Raw genomic sequence first — 17,241 nt, forward strand, 5'->3', positions numbered from 1 at the left:
TAAAAGATACATGAGGTCGTCACTGAATTCTCGCACCAATCGGCCGAAAGAGAGAGAGAGTGTGTGCATTACGATTTGCCACGCGTTTTGGAACTTTCCGACTTGTTGCATGCATCGTGTGTGTTGAGAACTACGTAACTACAGATCACCAGATCCGCACCCTTCCCTCCCGTCAGCAGATTAGGAGCGAGAAGTCGTGGAAGACCCGTATCCCTTCCCAGAAGCACGACAGAGGAAACGCACGAGACATGATGTAGGGTTGGGCCTTTGGCCTTTTTCTCTTCTCTGTATTATGAGGGGGTGTACAGGTTCCTTATATAGAGATGTAAGACCCCTCAGGGGCAAAGCAGGTATTTGCCCACATAACCCTAACTAGGGTTACTTAACACTCCCCCTTGGGCGAATACCGCGACCAACACATGCCTCGTTAAAACTCCGAAAACCCAGTGGGAAAATATGGAGAAAGAGTGCATGGTGATACAAATTGCATTTGCACTTTGTTGCCTCGTTAAAAAACCTCATGTGAGAAACTTCAAGAAAACTCACTAAGGGAAAAAGAGTACAACAGCTGTCATCGGGACAGATTTCGATCCTTTGGGATCTAGATTCTATCGAATCTTCTACAAGGGCTAACTTTAGAAATGTGCTCCCCTGATCCTTGCAAAGCCGTATCAATAAGGCAAAACATCTTCTTCTGGAAGTATATGCACATAAAGATTTAGCAAACAGATTGCATATCCTTGCAAGGACTATTTCAGGAACTTTACCTCTACTCACTTCTAGGATATACGAGGTAAGTGCACGTATCAATATAAATAAGTCACTTTGACTGATGGTGTTCGATCGACTGGATCTATATATTTGATAGAAAGTTCCATAAAGGTTCACATATTGATCATCAAGCTCACACCTTCAGAGCATAGAATATTACATTTATTGTCTCACGATTGTGATCAATATAAGCATTCGCTCCCCCTTACGATGACATCTGTCAAAGTCGTTATCCCTCATAACTCAAGCATATTCTTCAATATATATGTCTCATTGTTCATCTAGAATAACGAGAATGGATGAGGTTGGGGTGCTATCATTTTCTATCTTACACCACAATTTATACATAGTTGTGCAAAGCAAATAACATGTCCTTCAATAGGACTTAGGGGATAATATAGTTGCAATAGACATATTCTAAATATGACACATCGCTCCAGGCGTTCATCCTTTGCAACATCTATGATGGTGTAACAAAAGTCCATCAAAGATCGTAATCCATCAGGGATTTTTCATCGATCAGATATATCGTTATAGTCTGTCATTCTGGCACAGTGGGGATATTTTGCCAGTAACACCTAAACCTTATAGGTTTATGCCATCGTGGCTTTAGAGGATACCGTAATTCCACATCTAGTGGAAAATATCATGAGTAAAGATCGTGGAATGCACATGTGCTTATTCGGTGAACTTCAAGTCCTTTGGTACCTCATCTTATTCCTTTTTGGGTTTGTATGGGTCTTTATCCCTTTATAGGGATTATCAAACTTTGGTGTTTAACATAGACTTTATTTCTTCTGGAAAGGTTCCATTAAGGAACTATAATCTCGTCTAGGAGATATTCTCTCTACATAGGAGAGTGCTCATTCGTCAGGAATGTATTATTCGGTACGAGATTTATATGTTGCATATTTATAATTCAAAAATATGAGTCCTCCTAGGATCTCATGATGGATCTTCAGAATCTTATTAACTGCATATTTTAATTCATGCCATTTGCCAGATATATTACATAGCGGAACAATGTTTATTCAACACATATGTGGGATGGGTCTCTCACAAGACCACATGAACCATCACATTCACCACACATTATTTTAATAGTGCCCATAAATGTCTGAACTTCAAGCTCGTGACTTTCATTTTGCGATTATTGGTTCAGCCTCGATTGCATTTATCAATGACCCGATAAGAGAGCTTAAAGCACTCATGCTTAGGACTTTGTTTTGGATCCCTTTGCAATCTAGAGAGGCAAGATAAGTGTCGACATATTTGTCTCCCACATTTAATAATGATCTCCGTCATTTCCCAAAACAAAAGATTTAGTGTTCAGTATTCCCAGCACAATGATATTGCGTGCATTGCTAGGAATTTCATCATCAAGATGAACCTCTTCGTGAGGCAAATCACCATCAAGGTGAATTAATCGGAGGAGAGTTATCACAGACCACGTGAATCTGCAATCAGAACATATGCTTTGACTAAGGCTAATGGATCATATTCGCAGGCGTCCCCGAGAATAGATCAAATACCAATAAGTCAAATGTGGATACGATATTAATCCCGGGTATATCCACATCTACATCAGGTAGAAACATTCAAACCAATATGGTTACTCCTCAACAACTTCTGGCAGACTCCATATATACAGGAGTACACACCGAACGACAGGTTCAATTTAGCTTTTGTGTGTTTAATAGAATATTGAGGCATTACACTAGATGGACATTTATCTCCCCCTAATGTCGAGATGTTCTAAAAGCATACAGATAATATCCCCAACCACAATCATCCAGTTGTGACCATTGTATGCTACTGTAGTGATTTATTTAGGAAATCTTACACACATTACAGATCGAGGTTTTATGCAGTGAGCTTTGGACTTAGATTAATGTAGTGGCATGAATATTACATATTTTTCCTTCAACATGAAGGGTTAGTCTCAACATCCAGCGAGACATGCAACAATAAGTTGCTTCGTGGTTATAATTCTGCAAACTTATTGTTATTATTACCCAATGCACAGTCAATCATTAAGATTTAGACTATCTTGCACAACACTATTTTATCCATAAGGGTCCTTCAGGGGCTCATGAATGCCATTCGTCGTTTGGAGCCATTAGTTAACTTCAGATCAACAAGTAAAATGACCGTTAGGGTCTAACGCTCACAAAGACATTCACTGGTTGCATTGTGCTTTTAAGCACATAGGAAAATATGTGTGTAGATAATGGTAGTAAAGTGCACGGCATCACACCAATGCTGCCAAGCAAAAAAATTGTATGCAGAGATGTATAGTCCAACTCATTTTATCATTGCTCATGGTTTACCCAATTACTCATACTGGTCTGAAATTGGATTTCAAGTGATGCAACATTTTTAGGTATTATAATTTTAAGAGAGCATTTATAAAAATAGTTAATAATTTATGATGCTGCCAGCAGGGCAAACATTTCTCCTCATATTATATACCAATTTGTTCTATAAAGCATTATTTCGATCTCTTCGTTGTTCGGCAAAAAGAGAAGCTTTGGAATAGAACAGACAAGGCAAAGAATTCATTTTTATCTAGGAAAAATCACCATATAACTAGCTTTTCATGAAACAAATGATGATAACTGCTTGGCAAAAACGAAACAAGACTGGTATCCGCCTAGGATCCGTCTTCAACAACAGATATTACTGCTCTCATATGAAGAAATCATCTGGAGTAGAGAGGATACAACAGGTCTCTACAAGATCTTCATATTTCTATCACAAATTATCATCACTAGTAGTCTATTGGTCAAGACATATGACTCTTCTGGCTCCAAGGACCAAGGACATGTTAATGTCTAATTTAGCTTCAAGCTCTCTGGTGATGTGGGATTTCATAGTTATTTGTCTACTCTTCTCACTTCTGGTAGATCGGAGGTAGCTAATGGTAAGCATGCCAAAGGGTGTAATTTAGTGTAGTTCGGCTACATAAACTCCAGGTATGTGTCCATTCAGGACCAACCTTTACCATTTAGCTTACAGTGTATACCAAACTTGTCAAAGGATTATCCCGAGTCAATTCAGTGACTATAAATATTTACAATTTCGAGAGATGTATGCGACACAAGCATAGAGGTCCAAGATAGAACGAGTAAAGTGGTTCGACTAGAACACACTATGGTTTTCACACCAACATAGTGAAAAATTTCTCAGAATAACCTCTCGGTATACTCGCAACTTCGTGTTGCTGGCGATTACATGTCTTTTATCTCATAGTTTGCTTCATGTTATTTAGCGACAAAGAGAGCAATTAGCTAACATCTGGTTGAGCAATGTATGACTGAGATTTTTAGGCTATCCGCAACCGTTACCCCTAAATTTTTCCCCCTATATCACTTTTTCCCCCTATTTTCCCCCTATTTTTTCATCTCCCGCAGCGGTTCCCCCTAAATACTCTCCCTATACCCCACTACCACTATAAAATATCATTTTCTATATCAACTATCAATTTTTTATCTACTAACAATTACTCGTGGACCCACAGCACAGTGTTTAGGGTGATGAACAGTGACACGCTATATCTGGGGGGAGAGAGAAGGGGACCGACACGTAGGGGGCGCTGTAGGGGCACCGCTGCGGCCATAGGGTGCCCCCTACGCGCCGCATGCAAGGAGAGGGGGAAGGGTAGCGTATACCGCTGCAGTTAGTCTTAGTCTTAAATCATTTGGTAAGACCTTTTGCTTACTAACAGAATCCCAATTTGTGATGTCTTCTATGCCAAAAAGGCTTTCATGCATTATATTATATATCTTCGGGTTACTTCGGGTAAAACTTTATGCATGAGGATAGAGCAAAGAAATAACTTATTTGTGTTTTATTGTATTTCAATTTAATTTTCTATATTTCCAAGCAATATAGAGCTTGATATAGTTGTTGTGACCACTTGGCGATATATATAAATATATGATGCCACTCAACGAGAGTGGTCCGATTAAGCGAGAGTGCGACATAGCAATCAAATGACGCAGCCAAGTTCCTACGACACAAATACTACGTCGTGTTGCTAGGGCGCAGCCAGTGCTCAGCCAATGCCATAACTCGATCGATTAATAACATATTCTGATCAACGTGTCTGAGTACCCACTATACAATTTAATCACTCGACGTCAGTCCAAAAGCTCAACACAACACAAAATACGTAGCATAGCCTTCACATATATTTTAATAATTTTCTGCTAATTATTTACTACGGGAAATAAAGGCAGAAAAAAATAAACACCATAAATAACATATAAACATTACACATCAGGTGTAAAAGACTATTTCCACATATTTAAACATGTATTTTTCTACTAATTATTTATCACAGGAAATAATTAATTAATGTAGAAACCGCAACATCAGATATTACCGAGGCTATTGGCCACATATATTTTTTCACAAATAAATTAATAAATGAATAAAAAATAATAAAAGTGTGGCATGAATGGTATTGCTAAGCGCCTAGGCCACATGGGCTCTTTGCGTGCCTCGTTGGTCACGCCACTGTGTTCCTTGGGCTACGCGTAGCAGAGAGTGGTTTTTTCGTATCCCTCGGCGGTTGTTACCGTTTTAATCGGAACACACTCCACGCGCGCTGACCATGCCCTGTTTGTTTCAGCTTCTGGTAGCTTCTGGCCACCAAAAGCTGCTGCGGACTGCCAAACGCTTAGCTTTTCAGCCAGCTTCTATAAAATTCGTTGGGGCAAAAACCATCCAAAATCAACATAAACATATAATCGGTTGAGTCGTTGTAATAGTAGGAATCCGTCACTTTCTAGATCCTGAGCCCTACGAACAACTTTATCTTTCTCCACACGTAATGGTAATGATACTCAAATTCTCTCCACAGCCAGATTCTCCCCACAGCTAGATTTTCAGAAAAGCTGGTCAGAAAAAAGCTGAACCAAACAAGCCCCTTTTCTGTTGCGCGGCTCCCATGGCACAGCTGTTTGTCTCTAGCGTGCAGGCAGTGGACCCTGCCACGGGCACAGGGCTCCACTTCTTTGCTGGGCGCCACCGCAACTTCGATGGGCTAGCCACCGCCAGCCGCCAGGCGGTATGTCTGTGCACGGCGCACCGCTGGCCATCTTTGCACGGGCAGCAGCAAGCATTCCGTGCCATGAGCTTCACATGCGAGTGTTGTGGCCGCGAGACGTTTGGTTGTTGCCCGGAGCTGAGCATGCGCAGGTGCACGACCGTGGCGGCTGCTGGGCGCTGTGGACCAGAGGCTCCACGCCGCCGAGTTCGACCACGGCGAAGCGGCCTGCCGCTACTCGCGCTGGCGTACTACATTCCAACCCGGGTGCTGGCGCAGCCCCTCCGGCCAAGCACGGTCTCAACCAGGCGCGACTTTGGCGTAGGCATGTCTCCTGGCGAGGCTTCGACGCAGACGCTTCTGGCGTGGGTGTGGCTCGAAGCGGGCACAACACAAGGACAACGACGACAAGTTCTTGGCGCATGGATCACAATACATGCACATCGACAGATCAAGAATAATATATCCAATTTAAGCATACCGCACGATTGCGTAGAGGGAATCGAAGCCTGTCGCATAGGACAGTTCGGCTAGGCCGAAGACCTGCCGGCTTGACAGAGAGTTGATGCAGATCTGATCTCGCAGCAACGTCGAAGTAGAGCGTGTTGATAACGTGCTGAGAACTACGTTACCACGGATCACCAGATCCGCACCCTTCCCTCCCGTCAGCAGATTAGGCACGAGAAGTCGTGCAAGACCCGTATCCTTTCCCAAAAGCACGACAGAAGAAACACACGAGACATGATGTAGGGTTGGGTATTTGGTCTCTTTCTTTTTTCTGTATTATGAGGGTGTACAGGTTCTTTATATAAAGATGTGAGACCACTCAAGGATAAAACAAGTATTTACCCACGTAACCCTAACTAGAGTTAGCTGTGTGAGATAGAGTTGTTGCTCGGAATCGGGCCTGGGCCGCACGCAAGAACAGGCTCGCTATCGGGTCGATGGGCTGCGTCCCGTCGTCGTCCGTCAGCTCGGGATCATGTCACGACTCACGAATGAATGATTGCAGCGGGCGCAACGGCGTGACCGGGTTTTACTGTACAGGGGGGGGGGGGGGGGGGGGGGGGGGCGCCGGAGTTGGTCACCACACCAGCAGCATGTGACAACAACAAAAAAAACAGAGACAGCATGAGTGCGCCGGTGTACCAGTGTATTTATGATTGCCCCCGTCCGTGCATGGCGCGTCACGTAGTACTAGAGATCTGCTCTTGTGTTGCCATTGCCATGCCCATGCATGATGTCGAGCTGGCATGGCTCTGTACGTGGTCTGTATTGCAGAATGTTTCTACCAATGCCATAGTATAGTATACTTCTATGGCCGCAGAAATACGAGGACAGGTTGATGGCGGATCCTAAGCTCCTCCAGTCCCGGCCAAACAGGGCGACAGAGGCGGCACAGTCTTGCGTCGTCAGAGAAGCAGATCTCTATGCCTACTCTCTACTATTCATTGCTCCCTGCATGACCGCGTCCGTGAGGCGACGAGGAATGGATGGCCGGCCCTATGGATTGTAACCGGAAGGGTTTTACAGTCAACAAGAGTAGCTCCTTGCATTCCCAGGATTTTGTAACCGCCGCCTCATTTTTCCAGTGTCCTGTACCATCAATGTGCTCGCAAGTTACTGCCTAACTACCGAGTGCTATTTTTTTTATTAGATTTAGATTTTGATCGTGGCAAGACGGCGGACACACACGTCGCAGCCGGATCGAGCGAGGGAGAGCATTTCCGTGGCTTCAAAAAGAAATACGAATCAGGACCCTAAATTTTCACACTATAAAGGAGATAGAAAAATTTAGCGATGGACACACAGGTCGCGGCCTCGCGGGCGCGACGGCGAGGGAAGGGGTCGGCGGGGATGCAGGAGCTAGGGAGAAGGGAAGCCTTGGGGGGCGATGGGATTGTGGGCGAGGGATGATTACGTGTTAAGTCTGGATGCAATTTGTTTAGTGAATATAGTGAATGTTATATGTGTAATGGTGATATAGTTGGAGTCTACTAGATTGTATTGTATAGTGGTAAAGATTATTAGGCTATACGGAATGAAGTGATGATAGATCAACTTATTCTAGTTCACCAACCAAATAAGAATATAGAGTAAGAAGACGATGAACTACCTTAATCCTTAAACCAAAGACGTTGTAACCTTGTGTCATGTGAAATCTCCTTTTTGCGTGTATAGCCACATATGGAATGAAAGTGGATTCGGTAGCAATTTTAAAACATGAGGGCAATTCCCCCCTATGATATCATCTGTGGGCTAGTTTGGCAACTTTTTTTCCAGAAAATTTCTATTTTTTCAAAAGAAAGTAGTTCATTTTTATATAAAAAAAAATAGAACTTATTTATAAAAATAGAGTTGTCAAATTAACCCTAAAAGGAAAAAACAAAATCTCCAAGCAACATTTTCCTGGATTATTATCACGTAGTTCTGGCCATTTTATCATCCAGACACGGCGGGCGTGATCCACGGATCAGCCCATGAACCCCGGGCCAGGTCCCCCAATCCAGCCCTACAGGTTACGCGTTCACGAGTCACGACCGGCAGCCACCAGCCCACCAACCCAATGGCAGACACCGAACAGACCCGCAGCACTCACTGACAATGGCCCACCCACCGGTTGCCCCCACCTCGTCAGTCTCGTTAGCGTCGCAGGCCCTACGGGCCGTGGGCACGGGTGAAAACTGCTGTCATTTCGAGTTTTATTTTATCCGAACACCCACCAGAGCACGGTCGCACCACTGCCCCTGCCTTTTCGTCACAAGCGCACTGCGCACCTACGCTCGGCGTCACCAAGCAGGCAAGGCGACTAGTATTACTTTCTTTACGTTCCCCACGGCGCCGCGCTCCCCACCCCGGCATCCGCACGCTGCCGCTACGGAGTACGGACAGCCAGAGCCGAAAAACCGCAGCAGCGCTTACAGTCACGGGCGCCCACCTGGGCAGGACAGGAGTACAGGACACTGCCATTGCCCTTCCCCGCCGCGCCCCCCCCCCCCAAGACCCCAGTACTCCACTAACACTCATCAGCGCGCCGCGGGGCGCGGGCGGACGTGCGGCGCTCCTCGGACGGCCGCGATGGCGGAAGTGGCGGCGCGGCGCGCCGTCGGCGTCCCAGCAGGGGGCGGCGGCGACCAGGCGAACCTTGCGGCGGTGGCGGCGGCTATGCGGGGGCGCGGCGAGGTGGACACGTCGTCGCCGTTCCAGTCAGTGCGCCAGGCCGTCGACCTGTTCGGCGGCGGGGCTGCCGCCGTCTCCCAGTGGCGCCACCCGCAGGCTCCGCCGCGCGTCCACCTCCGCCCAGAGGTCAGTCAACCGGAGCGCGGGCGCCTTTTGCTTGCGGCTTTAGTTTATGCGACGCGCGGCAGGGGCAGGGGCAGTGGCCTCCCGCTTTTCTCAAAGAGGAGCAGGGTGGCGGTGGCGGCGGCGGCGGCATGATTGCCAGCGCACCGCTTTCTCAGCCAATACCTCCTTTTTCAAAGCGCCTTGGCATCTCTTGATCAATTTAGTTTGAGATCGGCCGTGCCTCTACGGGTTTGAAGGGGGTAGCAATTCGTAAACGCGAGGGTTTTACTTCCAGTTTGCTCTCTGGTACTGGCAACCCTGGTCGTAACAGCTGTGATTAGGTGTCTGGTTTTAATTTGGGGAGGGAGGGCAGGCAGAACTAAGCAGCATTCTTTTCGAGTTTCGGCGAAGTGGTTGGCGTCATTGCTGCTGCGGGTGATTGTGACAGGCCACTGTGGGACTTCGGCTCGGCATCAATCTGGAGCCGAAAGGAACCAAATGAATGATGGCATTTACTAGTAGCTAGTAGTATGCTGGGTGTCCTCTTCGGTCCGACATTGCGAGGAATAGAGGTCCACTATTAGATCTCGACGCTGTTGGGTTGTGACTTGGTATGAGCAGTTTTACCAGCCTCTCGCCTTGACTGTTTCACACACTTTACAAGTTACAAGCACTTCCAGATGAAACATAGTGCACTATAACATGATGTAAATGCAGTAGTACAACATTACAGCTGACTAGCAAGGATGAACTTGCTGTCAAGACATGACTAATTTGATTGGAGTCCTGGTTTGTCGCTACTTGGAAGAAGTTATGCTTTTAACGTCTTATTACTCCAGGTGACAACTAAGTAAACTATTTGCATTTTATCTAGACTGCTGTTGTTATGGCATTTGATACAGGTCCTAGTAATACAGTACAGGAAGTGATGCCGACAATTTTGGCATTAACCAAACATGTGTGTGAGGCATCCAAGGATACACTTAGTCTTAGATAGGATGTTGGGGGCTGTACTGTATTACTAGCTGGTCCTGTAGATTTAATATGTGAATCAGGAGGAGATTGAATAATCGCATTTCAATGTTTCTTTAGAAGTCTTTCAGTGTAGCATGTTGCCAATGTTTTTCAGTAATTTCTCCCAAGTATACTTTTTTTTTATGAATTGCACGGTTAGGATTGACGAAGTAATCTGGAAATTTAAGTTAGAATTACGGGTTGTCGTTGTTTCCAAAAAAAAATTATATTCTGTTTGATGTTTGGTTCACTATTGGTTGCCATGTTATTCAGAATATATAAGGAGATTTCAGTAAGAACTTTATTCTTTACCTTTGCATCAGATGCCCAATTTTGTAGATACTTTGGACATATTTCTTCAAAGAAAGTTTTCTCCCTCTATGCATTTGTCTGTACCCTGTAAAGTTCATTTCTGTTCTTCATTCATAAATAAAATCTGTATTCTTACTCTGTTCATGGACACCACCGTTTATTTCAGGAAGAAGAACTTATGAAAGTTGAGGAACAAACAGTGAAGCTGGAGATGGAACTGTTCGTTAAGGAAAAGGAAACATTTAAGGTCTTGAAGGAACTACAGGAAACAAAGCAGGTTATAGATGGCTTGAAAATACAAATAGAGAAGGTAACATGGGAGGACACAAATGCTGCAAAAGGCCATGCTGATACAGGGATGGTACATCCACTTCCTGCTGTCGAACAAAATACCGAGCCACCAGTCCAGAGCGCAAAAGGTACACAGTCCCCACTAACCACGTTGATCAAGCTCAATCAGGCAAAAGCATTCCTTAACACGGATACCGTCAACATGCTAAAGAGCCAGATACAGAAGGAGAAAGGCTCGCTTGAGAAAACCCGCGAAAGGTTACAATTCAACCTGGGGAAGGCTTCATCGTTAGAAGCAGATTTGACGAAAACTGTCGCACGGCTGCAAGCAGCAAAAGCTCCACAGCCTGTCCTTGAGCCTTCTGAAATCTGGTTGCAGATGAAGCACCTGAATGCTGACAAGGCGAGGCACAAGAAGGCGTCAGAGGATTTGAGGAACGAGATCTGTGAGCTGACAGCTGCAATCGAGCACACGAGGTCTAAGACGAAGACTCTGCAGTTCAGAATCCTCATGGCTGAGAAACTGAAGGAAGCTTCCCAACGTGGAGAATCTGTTGCTCTTGCAGAGATGGAAAAACTGAGCAACGGGCGGGACCCGAACGGCAGTACTTCTGATGCTGTCACACTCTCCGTTGAGGAGCACTCCACGCTCGTGCTCAAAGCGCAAGAAGCGGATGGTGCCGCCAGGAAGAAAGTGGACGCGGCAATGCAAGGGCTCGATCAAGCAAACCGGTGTAAGCTCGAACTCTTGGAAAGAGTAGAGGAAGCAATGGCGGCTGTCGAGACGAGCAGGAAGGCTCTGGAGGAGGCCCAGAGGAGGGAGGAGTCAGAGACCAAGGCAAAGCTAGTAGCCGAAGAGACGCTCCGAAAGCTGCGGTCGGACCAAATAATCCAGAACTGGCGCCCGACCAACAGCAGCTCCGTAAAATTCAAGAACACGGCGCTGCTGGCGCCCCGGAGAGCAGCAGCGGGCGCTGGGATATACGACGTGAACGGCCTGAGCCTGGTGGCCGCCGGGCCGAACAGCGTGAAGACGGTGTCCATCGGGCAGATCCTGAGCATGAAGCTGGACCGCGAGCTCGAGATGACGAGGACGACCACGACGAGCGCGAGGAAGAAGAAGGTCTCTCTCGGGCAGATCCTGAGCCAGAAGTACGAGATGTTCTCCCCGCTGCGGATCGACCACGACTGTGCCTCGCACAGGCAGTTCCAGCAGCCGAGGAGGAAGAGGATGGGCTTCGTCGTGTACGCGCTGCTGCTCGCGCGGCAGAGGCATAGGAGGCGGAAGGCTGCCTCCTGCACTCGTGGTGGCTTGAGCTAGCTAGCTAGTTTGGATGGTCGGTGGGTGCTCAGCCGCGTCGTAGTCGTTTATATGCTTTTATTAAGAGATAAGCGATCGGAATAATCGTTATATTTGTAATATAGCTAGTTCTATGAACAAAAAGTTGGTATTTTTAGCAGCTACTCGCCTTGCTCTGGCCACGTTGATTCGGGATGATTTCGGACCCGTCGTCTCGTCTCATGCCATAGGGCTCTCTTTCTGCATATCCCGAGACCATGGCGGGCGCTATTCATCGGCAAAGCTCCTGCGCACGGCAGCGATTGTGTGTCCGCGTGCACGGCGTTCAACCACTCGTTCACCACCCCCACCCCACAAGTAATACAGACGCCACATCGCGAACCAAATTTACTGATCTCTAAAATAGAGTTTACATAAAAAGGTTAGACTAAACGGAACAGAATTATTTTACTTTCATCAACTACCATAAAAAGTTAATTTTGTTCTTATTTAACTATAAAATCAGATGTAACTCCTGTTTTATTTTATTAAAACTGGACATGTGACCCTCCTAACTATTTTCGTTAGTGTTTTTCTCTTTTTATTTATTTATTTTAGTCAAATCTTTAGAAACTGTAGTAAATCCTAGAAAAATAATAAGATAGAAATTTTAATTTTATTGAACTATACATGAGTAAACATATGATACGATATGTTTAGTATAAAATGTTTATTATAGCTTTAGATATATGATTTTTTGCAATCAATCCATAGCTACGGTTTCAATGAATAAATTATGATGATTTTTTATGGTAAACTAATCATTGCATGCTCAAGCTATAATAAAAAAAAATTATACTCATTGAAATATATATGATTGGGACATGATACAGTGGCCTCACTGTTTTGGGCTCTGCATGTGTAAATTTTTATGTTAAAATTTATGATAGTTTTAAGTTTTTGGGTGCATGTTTAGATATATTTTCTGTAAATAATTTGTACATATATTTTTTCGTGGTCTAAGTGTGGTCGTTTTTTATGACGGGCCAAGTATTGCATAACTATGTCTGATTTTATTTTAGACATGAGGGAAGAAGTAAGTCTGATTGTGTAATTGAGGGAGAGAAAAAACTGTAGTGAAATAGACTTTTCCTTTCTCTAAGGGGTGTTTGTCACTGCTCTGGGTTCGAGCTTTGTCGTGAATAGGTCTGGAAACGAGCTGAGCCAAGATCGCCTCGGCTCGACTCGGTGCAGCTCGGTGGCTGACCGAGCTCGGCTCGGCTCGGTCATTTCACGAGCTAAGGAACCAGGCTCGGCTCGAAGGCGGCTCGCGAGCCGGCTCAGCTCGGCTCGCGAGCCACACCCTGATATTATATAATTATATTATATAGTGAATTATTAGTATATAAATATGAATTATATATATATAATTCATATTATGAGGAATCTAAATTATTAATTGTCATATATCTATCATGAAACGTTAAGAAACAAATTGACAACCTATAAAATTAGCCAATATCCATCAGTATTATACATATTAAGTAATTTTTACACAGCTCGCGAGCCGGCTCGGCTCGACTTGCTCGAGAGAGCCGCTCCGAACTCGAGCCGGCTCGCGAGCCTCAAGCTTATTTTCCAGCCCTAGTCGTGAAGATGCGGCGTATAACATACTTTTAAACAGTTTAAGTTTTTTTAATCTAAATAAGAAACAAAATGAGTTATCTAAATGTTTTTAAAAGTTTGTAATTTCAGCTTTACGATTTTCTAAAACTCTTAATGACATGCTTCATCAACTTCACTAACTAATTTTTTGTGAAGCTGAAGCAATCATAAATATGACCTAAATGGCGTTCATGTGATATTGGGCATGTTTGATTCAACTTTTTCTGAGTAGTTTTTTTTTAGAATATGGTCACGAAGAGAATCTGAGTAATGTGGATAAAAGAGTCATAGGCCTCTGTGTTCACATTTATTTTAGACAGGTTTAACTAAAGTGAATTGGTCGTCTGACGGTCTAAAACAGTTTATGGTGACAGAAGCTGAAATATGTTGAAGTATACTCAGTGGTAACGAGATTGAGAGAGAAACAAATGACAGAACTGTTGTCCTTTATTGCAGAGGAGCAGTTTATATACAAGTGTATACATGGTTCCCCAAGGGGTGTGACCCTTGGGTAGTAACTGCTAATGGATGGGCTTGATCACATGTGCATAATGTTTTGTAACACTCCCCCTTGATCAATCCAAGTCCATTTGATCATCTGCAATTTGTCCTCCAAAATATTATCTCCTTAAAAACCCTGTGGGAAAAATAAGGAGTACAAAATGCTTTTTGGATCGTGAGAGAATCTCACTTGAACTCCAAAAGGCAAATATGCTTGTAATCATCATGCATAAAAACCCCGTGGGGAAAAATCAATGATGAAGCATATAGCTTAGTTGATATTACCTCGTTAAAAACTTTGGATGAGAAAACCTTAACAAGGCAAAACTCATACAAAGAAAAGAGTGTAATTTGATGGATCAAAACAGGTCAAATATCATGGAGAATTACTCCCCCTGATCCTTGCAAGCACTTAAGTCTTCTCATACCAATCACCTCAACACATTTCTGAAAATGTTGAGTATGGTGGAGATTTTGTGAATAGATCAGCAAGATTATCACAGGACTTTGTTTGCAAGATATTCATATCTCCATTTTCCTGTTTCCATCTGAACAACACAAGCTCAATTATCCTTATGGATAATGGTCAGTGGTTCAATTGAACCACAGTACGACATTGTTCTCCAATGGACCTCTAGCCCAAAGAACAATAATATGTCTATAGCCATCATCTCAAAAACCCCAGTGGGGAAAATAAATGATGAGACATATAACTCAGGCTAATATTTTTCCAAGATAATCTTGCCAGAAAATCTGAGAAATCAACATATCAGCTGAGTCTCCTTAAAACCCAATGGGAAAAATAAGGAGAATAATCAGGATCTATTGTTGATCATTTAAACTCTTATGAGATAAACTCATAACCTAGTTCAAATACAACAATAGCTATGTCATAATGTATCATCCTTTAAAAACCTCTATGGGAAAAATAGATGATACGACATAGGCCTTGTGTTGATGTTGCCTCATTAAAAACTTTGAATGAGAAACCCAAATAGGTGAAAACTCATACAAAGAAAAGAGTACAACATGATGTACATACAAGTTCTTTCGATCAAAAGGAAAACTCCCCCTGATCTTTACAAAACACTAAGTCATCATATACCTACTCTCAAACACATTTAAAATGTGGAGTAAGGTAGAGACTTAGTTCGTAACTTGTTTTTCATCTAAACAACACAAAGTAATATTATCTCCATAGATAATAAGGTCACTGATATAAAATCATGACCACCACATACCCTCTGTATGTAGTATATCATTCTATACAATCCCACGAAGTGTACTATAGAATGATTAGTGTAAGTGACCATTAATCTCTGTTGATTAACCTTTACCAAACAGTAGGTCCAACTTACCAGAAGTATGTCATTGATCTTGTACCTGGGGATCTTTATAGATATCCAAGATCAGTATATCCAACTGTAACCAGATCATGAGTACTCATAGAGAACATAACTCGATCTCATGTGCTGTTAGCTAGCAAATCATTGCAAAGCAATATCCGGCCGGATGCTCTTGCAAGATACAATAGCACATCTCATAATCTGAAAGAATCAAATAACAATGATTCTCTCATATTGAATTTCTTCAATATATGTTGGATATAGACAATTTTGTATCCAAGATACTCAAGATAGTTTAATTTGAATTGAAAATCTCTTTCAATTCATATCATCTATCTTGAACTCCGTCGATAAGTAATGTATGTTTAAAATATGCTGCACATATTTACACTGAACATACCATACTTTGTGTATCCTTTCAGAAAGAAGGATTCACTAGGTCGAATGTACCATATTTGACCAAGATGCTCTAAGTCACAAAGACTTTCCAAGCATTGCAAATTTGTGATTGGTGATTATGTATTTGGAATCCTTCAAGACTCCACATATACTATAATCTAGTGACCACATATGCATATGTTGTCACTACATCTATCAACTGCATAGATAGATGATTTACTGCCCATATTATTGTATCGGAATTTTACTACTCACAGTAGAGGAGAATTTATAGCATTAAAATAATGCTTGAGTTTGCGTATAAACCCAGTTGCTACTAGCCATGCTTTCTCACCACCTCATTGTTTCCAAGTCCATGAAAACAAACTTGTATCCACAGTAAGATACCTTGAAGTGAAAATAAGTTAACACTTCTTTCCGGTGAGCAAGGCTATCTCTGTAACATTGTATCACTCAACAAGATCCAGTTTGAGCATACTCATGCTCTGCTATGGCCATAGTCTTTTGGATCACTTGGAGAGCATATACAATTTGCTGAGATGTATGTGTCGACACTTGTAGCTTTTAAATAACACAATTCTCCAGTTGACATAAAGTCATTTTTTATGTACCCTTATGATTCCTCGTGAAATCCCAAAACGAGAATCAAGGGCTTCCGATAACCTAGCCTCATCAGTGCGCACTGAGCTAGGTTGTGAATGTCTTCCATTCACAGGATAATCCATATCCTCTAGGTGTCTACCAACACTAGGTTGGTTACCAACGAATAGTTGGTCTGCATTTACTATCTCAGAAGGCATAGCCTTCAGCTGCTTGCAAGCATCTTAATCCCAATTTGTGACCATACTTCTCCCCCTCTTATTTACAACAACGTTGCAATAGGGAGTTTAGTGGTGTTCCATTTAACCACTCTTTCTGGCACTTCCACATAGGATTAATTTGAGTGACACCTCATAGTAAATGCACATGGCAGTTAATTTGCATCTTCTTGCAAATCATTCGAACCCAAAGGTTCAGTTTTAGTACGTGATCCTGAGCCTGAATGCTTACTGCATTCATTATAATTTCCTGGCATTCATTTTTGGTACTTGAAATCTCCCCCTAATGCCTGGAAAAGCTCATGATTCAAGCAAGCGTACGGGCCATAAATAGATTCTCATGAAGAGATTCTAAAACTTAATGATCGACGGAGAATGAATTCTCACATAGATCCCCAGTTTTCTGTGTGCCCATATATGTACGCTGCGGTGGTGAGATTGGGAACATACCCAATGTACGCATGGGAAATCTTTCTTGGATTCCCACGTACTAAAAACCATAGGGGA

At 43.3% G+C, this 17,241-nt stretch overlaps 1 protein-coding gene across 1 annotated transcript; it reads left to right on the forward strand.

The window, feature by feature from the left end:
- The first annotated feature begins 8,715 nt into the window (after window positions 1-8,715).
- LOC100383661 (uncharacterized) lies at window positions 8,716-12,189 on the forward strand. Its single transcript, NM_001176305.1, is given in 2 exon segments — window positions 8,716-9,130; window positions 10,602-12,189. Coding segments are annotated over 2 exon segments (1,674 nt in total). The 5' UTR covers window positions 8,716-8,902; the 3' UTR covers window positions 12,048-12,189.
- Window positions 12,190-17,241: the final 5,052 nt, after the last annotated feature.

The sequence above is a fragment of the Zea mays genome, chromosome 8 (genome assembly GCF_902167145.1).
Source record: "Zea mays cultivar B73 chromosome 8, Zm-B73-REFERENCE-NAM-5.0, whole genome shotgun sequence".
NCBI lineage: Eukaryota > Viridiplantae > Streptophyta > Magnoliopsida > Poales > Poaceae > Zea > Zea mays.